The 7,359-nt window shown below is 44.9% G+C and overlaps 1 protein-coding gene across 2 annotated transcripts in view; it reads right to left on the bottom strand.

The window, feature by feature from the left end:
• IARS (isoleucyl-tRNA synthetase) overlaps positions 1-7,359 on the bottom strand; it is a 274,838-nt gene that overhangs the window by 255,968 nt on the left and 11,511 nt on the right. For both annotated transcript variants that reach the window (XM_014524559.2, XM_025215174.1), the window contains exons 4-6: positions 5,752-5,908; positions 5,170-5,289; positions 408-490 (exon numbers count right to left, since the gene is read on the bottom strand). In XM_014524559.2, the coding sequence (XP_014380045.1) occupies positions 408-490; positions 5,170-5,289; positions 5,752-5,908 (360 nt within the window). The remainder of the gene's footprint in view (positions 1-407; positions 491-5,169; positions 5,290-5,751; positions 5,909-7,359) is intronic.

Below are 7,359 nucleotides of genomic sequence, written 5' to 3'. Positions count from 1 at the left end.
CCCCGCCTTTCATCCCTGCCTGTGGCAGGGGGTCAGGCTAGATGATCTGTTCAGGTCCCTCCTGACCCTAGCTACTATGAAACTATGAAGGCTAGTTATTAAGTCTCTTCCTTGACAGATTTACAATAAATCTAAGCTACTTTGTTAAATGAAGGGACAAAATATTTAAATTAGCCTATTCTACACATTTCTGGTCACTGGCAATTAGTAAATTAGAAATAGAAAATAAAATCTCCGAGAAATATGGTAAACATGTTCCTCTCAGAAAGGAATATGGCTCACCATACAATTACAATGACCAAAGCAAATTTCAAACATACATACACACACACACACACACACACACATATATATATATATATATATACACACACACTTAAAGAGCTTAGTGAGCTAAAGGAACTTACCATACAGATTCCATGAATTCTGGATACAGAGTTTTATAGTCATTCTCAAAATCAATCCAGCGTCCCAGTCTGGTAACATTGAACTGTTAAAATATGAACATACAACTTGAAAAACAACTTAAAACAATGATCACACTACATTTCCAATATCTATTACTTTAACAACTTGTTTAAAAGACACATGTTCTACCCCCATCAGTGTACCAGGCCCACAAAATATTTAAGCCTGACAATGGTTCAGGGTAAAGTACTTGATCTAGCATGGAGTACACAAAAGAAAGGTCATGAATTAAGGCCTTTCCTTAAATCCAAAGCCATGCAGTATAAAAATATCCCCTTTGTGCAACAAGACAGTGACAGGGTATGCTAGAGTACCTGCAGGAAGGAAGAAAGATGTATGTGACTTGAAGAGAAACCAGAGTCACAACTCTGCTCAACCCAGGGGATTCAGGATTCACCTCAAACTTTACTTTAGCAGCAGTAATGTGGTTGTCAAATCTTTTAAAGGTTTGGCTTTTCATATTTTTTGCTTTGGCAATCTGTTTGCTAAGATCTATTACAATGGGACTGACCATCACATGCATCCAAGATGTTGGGTCTGATATATTTGTTTGGGTTTAAAAAACAGAAGAAAAAGGCCCCCCAAAAAATCAATTCTCCAACAAATGTGGTCCATAAAAATGCAAAGAATTCCTACATTCTAATGACAATATGAATAATCAGTTTTACTATTTGCCAGAAGACAGACAGACCACATCCTACTGATTATTATGTTCTCTACACAGATTTACTTAATTGACGTCCACTTTAGGTTTATTGACTATTGCTATAAACAGCATTAATACAAAACATTTTTTTTTGCCATCTGAAAGATTAAATCTCAGGACCAAACACAAACTAATGCACTGCAATGCCAGCCGCTAAAAGTCTATGAGAATCAAAACTGAGGTGAGAGGCAGAAAGCAAAATGTTATCGAAAAGGATACAATTCAGTTTATTAAAAAGGGGAACCAAAGTTACACATTTTATTTGAGAAATAACAATCTAGGAAATAAAATCAATAATTTTCATCTTTGAAAAGATAAGCTCGGTTCTGCTCATTTAGCAATTTGCACAATTTAAATCAATGGCTTCTGCCCCAGATACAACATTAAAGAAAGCTTTGAAAGGCAGATAAGGTAGGATGCTAAAAAACACAATACAGGACAAACAAAACAAATGAAACCCGATTCATGCCTGCGCCTTCCCAGGCAAGAATGCAGTAAGTTAGAAGATGGATAAAACATCCTCCAAAACAAGGAAAGGAGATCCAAGATTGAGCCAGGTGCTCCATGCAACAAAAGCACTATTCACAAAGCAGAGGAAACCACCAAAATGACTTCCTGATTACCTAAAACACTCCTCTCACCCAGACAGGACTGCATAGACTGTCACTGCCACCACTACTACTAGCCCAATAGGAAATTAAGTTCTAACCTATAAATATTCAAAACCTAACTTCCAGGCTACAAGCAACTAATTCTTCCACTTATCTCCTGCAGCTCATTATAGAAACCACTACCTAAGAGGTTTTTATTTCTTTTACTGTGTGCATTACATGCATCTTTCCTGTAAGTATGGACAATGCAAGACCCATGCAGTTGTGGGACAAGTACTGTAATTTTTTTTTCTTTTGCATTAGTGTTTGCCACAATTCCCTTGGGAGCTTTTTGTGACGGCTCTTTGGTTAACAATGAGTGCCCATGTAGCTCCTGATGCAGCCAGGATCGAGAGTTACCGCTCAAACAAGTTACAGGACTGACTCTCGGGTACTCAAGAAAAACTAAGGTACTCTCCACACTCTGACCCTAAAACAGATATTGGAATTAGAAGGCTAGAGTCAGGGGGGCCAACGTTTTTGGCAGGCAGGTCACAAGGTAAGAAATGCCCAGAGTGCCACTTCACTCCCATTCCCCTCCACAATATGCTGCTCTTTCTGCTTCTCCCTGGCTGCCTCTATATGAGATGTTTACTGCACAGTTGACTAATTAGCTGTGCAATAAATGTCTCAGCATCTACACATGCATCCCTATTAGGCTGGAGTAAACTAAACTAATTTGCTCTGCAGCAGAATAGTACTTGTGAATACTACCAGCTGTGCACTGCCCCCTGCCTGTACAGGGCTGGGGGGCACTGGGTGTGAGCGGGCGGGGAGCCAGTGGGAGCACAGGGCCCAGGGCCAGTGCTGGTGGGGCCCAGAGCAAGGTGGCAGGAGCACGGGGTCCCAGCTGGCAGAGGCTCTATGGAGCCGAGCCAGCTCTCTCCTCCCTGCTGGTGCAGCCCAGCCCAGCTCCACAGACCCCTGCCAGCCTGTGCCCCGCTCTGGGCCCCACTGGTGCTGGCCCTGGGACATTGGTCCCAAGACATTGGGAAGTTGGTCCCACATGGTGACCACGGGGCAGGGCACCTGTCAAGGGGCAGAGCTACCCATGCGGCCCTCGACAGCCTGCTAAAACAGGGTAAGCGGCCCTCCGCTCCAGAGTTTATTCATGCACAGTAATAGCGCATGTAAAACATACCCCATCTTGTGCTCCATACCCAATCTGCTGCTCTGTTTTCTGCTTCCTGCCTTGCCTGCTGCTGTGTACCCTGCTCTGCCATGCCACTCCCAGAGGCTGCCTATGTCAAATGCAGTTTATAGGCTGGCCACCCCTGGCCTAGGACATTAACAAATATTCACTTGGAGTGGTTTCAAAGGTGACAGTTGGGGTAAACTGCTGCTCCAGACTGAGCAGCAGCTGTTACACTCCAACTGCAGGAGCCTGTACTGGTAAACTAAGTACAGCTGGTACTTTATTCCAACTTTTCTACAGAAGACACAGGTTAAAATGGATGTATGCAGGAACTAAGAGCTACCACCACCCTAAATATCTGTAGTAACAGCAAAAGCTTAGAGATAATTTTAAAAGTAATTCATATTGTCCATCTTGTGCTCCCTTTTTGTGCCACTGCAAAAAAAAACCCAAACTTAGTTACTGTTAAAAGTCTCACATATATTAAATCAAATAGATACATGGATACTAACATTCACTAATGTGAATATGTTGAACATATACTAATGTTCTCTCTCAAAAATTTTAATTTCAATTAAGTCATTAATCTTCAAAACTTAAAATCTGTTTGCTAAGATCTACTACAAAGAAATGAACTATAACACGCATCCAAGATGTTGGGTCTGATATATTTTATTTGAGTTTAAAAACAGAAGAAAACACCCCAACAACCAATTGTCCTCCCCAAAAAACCCATCTTATGTATCTGAGGAATCTGACACATTTTAAAAATTCCATTAACCCATATATCACAATTTGGCAAGCCCTCTTGATCTTGAGGCTGCCTTTGATACCGAAAGGCACCATTAAAGAATAGGGGTGCACCAATAAAGATGTTCTTGGCCAATACTGATAGCTGATTATTAACCAGTCCGGGCAGCCAATACCGATCCAATAGCCGATTTACAGAAATGCAGCCTGGCAGCTTGGAGAGCAGTGCCCTGCTGCAGGTAAATCCAAGGTGGGGGTGCAAAATCAAGGCTTCCATGGTGAGGGAGGGAGTGGGGCAGGGGCTGCCCAGCCCTGGCAGTGAATGGGACCCTGGGGCCAGGAGTAGGATGGAGCCACAGGTGGCTCATCCAGGGGATGTGGGAAGGTGGGCAGCTCCATACTATTGTGCACACCCCAGGGGAGGCATATGCCCCCCCAAATTTATGCGTGGAGCAGAGACGGGCTGCCCACTGCGGGCTCAGGGCCAAGGGCTGTGCCAGGCTCTTCTAAGTGGGGGGGCTGGGCTGGGCTGGGAGCAGGCAAGAGCAGGGCAAGCTCAGGTGCATGGGGTGGGAGGTGGCAGCAGTGCTGGGAGGGGTGGCTATAGGGGTGCTAAAAGGGACAGGAATGTTGGGGTAGCTACAGCCTCCCCAAGCACCCCCCCCCCCCCCCGCTCCCCCCGGCTTCCACTCTGCTGCCTTTCTCTTGGGATCCCAGTGCTGCGGGGTAAGCTGGGGATGCATGGCTAGTGTGGGGCTCCTGAGGGAAAGGCAGCAGAGCGGCGTGGGGTGAGGGGGGATGCAGGGAGGGGAGGGTATGGCTTGTGAGAATATCCTAACATTCTGATTTAACATTGCATTATCATGACCAGGGATCTAGGTTTTCTGTTTCTCACGGAAAAAAAATGGATAAAACCATGGATTTCCCATTTTTTTAAATCAGAGAAAACATGGATTTTCCCTTTTAGCAGAGAAACCTGCAGATTTCCCCCTTTTGCAAAGAGTTCTACAGGCTGGCTGAGTTCCAGTCTGCAAGAGCTGTTTGCAAAAAGGGCGGGAAACCCCCAGCCCTGCCCAGAGGGGGGGGCTGGGCCTGATGCTCTCAGTCAGCCATGGCTCTACTCAGCTCAGGGTCACTGTTTGCTCCTGGAGCTTGTGGTAATTTGCAGTTTAGGACCCCCATGCTGTAATTCTATGCATTTGACTCCATTTAAAGCTCAGATGCCAGGGTCCCATGTCCCATATCCTTGAGAGGAGGGAGTTCCAATAGTTGAAGCATTTCGTCTCAGTCCTGTCATGTGCCAGGGAGTGTGGAAAGTTCTTCTGTCAATGCTCCATTTTCTCTGCTTCTCCCACTCTCCAAGGCATAGGAAAAAAATTCCAATGAAGTGAAATTTAATTAAACTTAGTAAGATGCAACTCTAGACATTCGGACAAAATACCTATAAACATACTACTTACCTCCCACTCTTTGGAGTATCTCATCACAATTCCCCTACACTGACTGTTATACTCTGCAATCCCCATTTTGGCCACATCCTCTGGTCCTTTGATGCCAAGTGCTTTGTCAATTTCATACTCCTAGAATGGAATTAAAAACAAAAAAAACAAAAACCTTACGGTGCCAGTGCAAAATCTTACGTATTTTCCATCAAGTTCCAGCAATTATAGGTACAGAGCCCAATCAACTGACAAGTCTGGAAGTACAAACTACTCATGCAGAAACAACACAGCTATTTTGAAATACAGGTAAAACTCCCTATCCCATCTCACTGTGCTAGCAATAAAAACAAGAAAAAAAATGTATGAACTATAATTTGTACCCAAGCTCTCTAGTAAATTTAGGCACTGGCCTTTTAATTCTAAGCCAGCAACTTCACAGAAAGTCCCCATCAAGATTTTAGGGGAGCCCCTTGAAGAAACACAACACTAAAGAGAAAGAAGGGTAATCAAAACAAACAAACAAACAAAAAAACCAATGTCTATCTAGAATCTAAGAATTGAGGCAGCAGAAATACATGCAGGATCATTTATTGTACATACCACAGGTAAACCATGGCAATCCCATCCAAATCTTCTGTCAACATGAAAGCCACTCTGGTGGGCAAATCTGGTTACTATGTCTTTAATGGTTCCAGCAAGAATGTGGCCATAGTGTGGAAGCCCAGTAGCAAATGGAGGACCATCATAGAAGGTAAACCTATGAAACAAGAGGTTGTAAATATTATTAATTAAAAAACAAAACAAAAACAAAAACATGCAGTTCTTACAAAACAGAAGGATCAGACCTCTACATCACAGGTGTCAAACTCATCTGGCTCAGCAGGGAAGAAGTGTGGTGTGGAGCCACTCTGCAGTCCAGATAGGACCCATGGACCTCCCTGCCCTGCCCCCAGCATAGGTCCCAGACCAGCTGGATCAGATATGTTGTATGCTGCATAGATACCAGAATAGGTACCACATGCAGGGCAGCCTGGCCAGTGCAGCAGCCATGCAGTATGCAGTGTTCTCTCTGGCTGAAATGTGCTACACACATGATCCATTCTGGCAGTTCTGGGATTGCACCGCATGTAGCACCTGCTCCAGCCACTCTGGGACCCACGCTGCACGTAGCATCTGTGAGCAGCACATGCAATGCAGGTCCCCAAACCACTGAAGTAAGCGTCGCGTGAAGCACACATCCCAGAACAGGCACTATTTGGCACAGTTCAGCTGGGGTGGCAACCACGTGCAATGGGATAGCTGCTCCAGGAGAACTGTACTGCAGACAGCAGCCATTTCAGACACTCTGGGATCTGTGCTGCATGCGGTACGGATCCCAGAGGGGCTAGAGCAGCCACTGGATCAGGTATGCTTGGGGTGGGGAAGGGGGAATTTATGGCCCTGATCTGGCCTGTGGACTGGCCCCATGCCATGGGCACGTGCCACACCAAGCCAGGGGCAGAACCAGGGCTGGATGGTGGGGCTCCACAGGCAGAATGTTGGACACACCTGCTCTACGTTCTGCTCCTACTTAGGAGTTTTAAGCACCAACAGAGCTAAAACTGAAGCTAACTTTTTGCTTCTGACAGATTTTTTGGGAAAAAGAAAACACTGGCTACAGCCTTGAAACGTGCCTCAACCGTACAGGTTCCCCTCACTTTATGCGGGTTCTGTATGTGCGAATTCGCTGTTATCCAATGACCCCTTTTATACCAGAAAATTTGTTATACGCAAGTTAAATTCACTCTTATGCGCTCCATGTGGTGGAAGCCCAGTCAGCTGCTTTGTACGGTGCACTGTGGGAGTGATGCGCACGAAAATAGTCTCCTGTATAGATCTCTGCTCTTCGCTTGTTGTCTGCGACACAGGTTTGTGTAGCTGCCATCCCCATTATGGTAACGTTCACCACCACCCTGCACTTGTGTGTACTGTCTGCTGTTGGTAAGTACCAAAATTGTCTTGTAGAAGTGGTAGAAATGGGTCTGGGGGTCAGTACAGTCAAGGTCTTGGAACATATCTCTGTGTGTTACATTGTAAAGTAGGTTCCCTTTATGTGAATTCAAGTTATGCACCATTTTCCAGGAACACATGTACAGCATAAAGTGAGGGAAACCTGTAAACCCCAGGATAAAGAATCAGTTGTGCTATGATATGCATGCATCCCTTCCT

Source organism: Alligator sinensis, unplaced genomic scaffold, assembly GCF_000455745.1.
Source record: "Alligator sinensis unplaced genomic scaffold, ASM45574v1 scaffold263_1, whole genome shotgun sequence".
NCBI classification, from domain to species: domain Eukaryota; kingdom Metazoa; phylum Chordata; order Crocodylia; family Alligatoridae; genus Alligator; species Alligator sinensis.
This window is presented reverse-complemented; position numbering and strand designations above follow the sequence as displayed.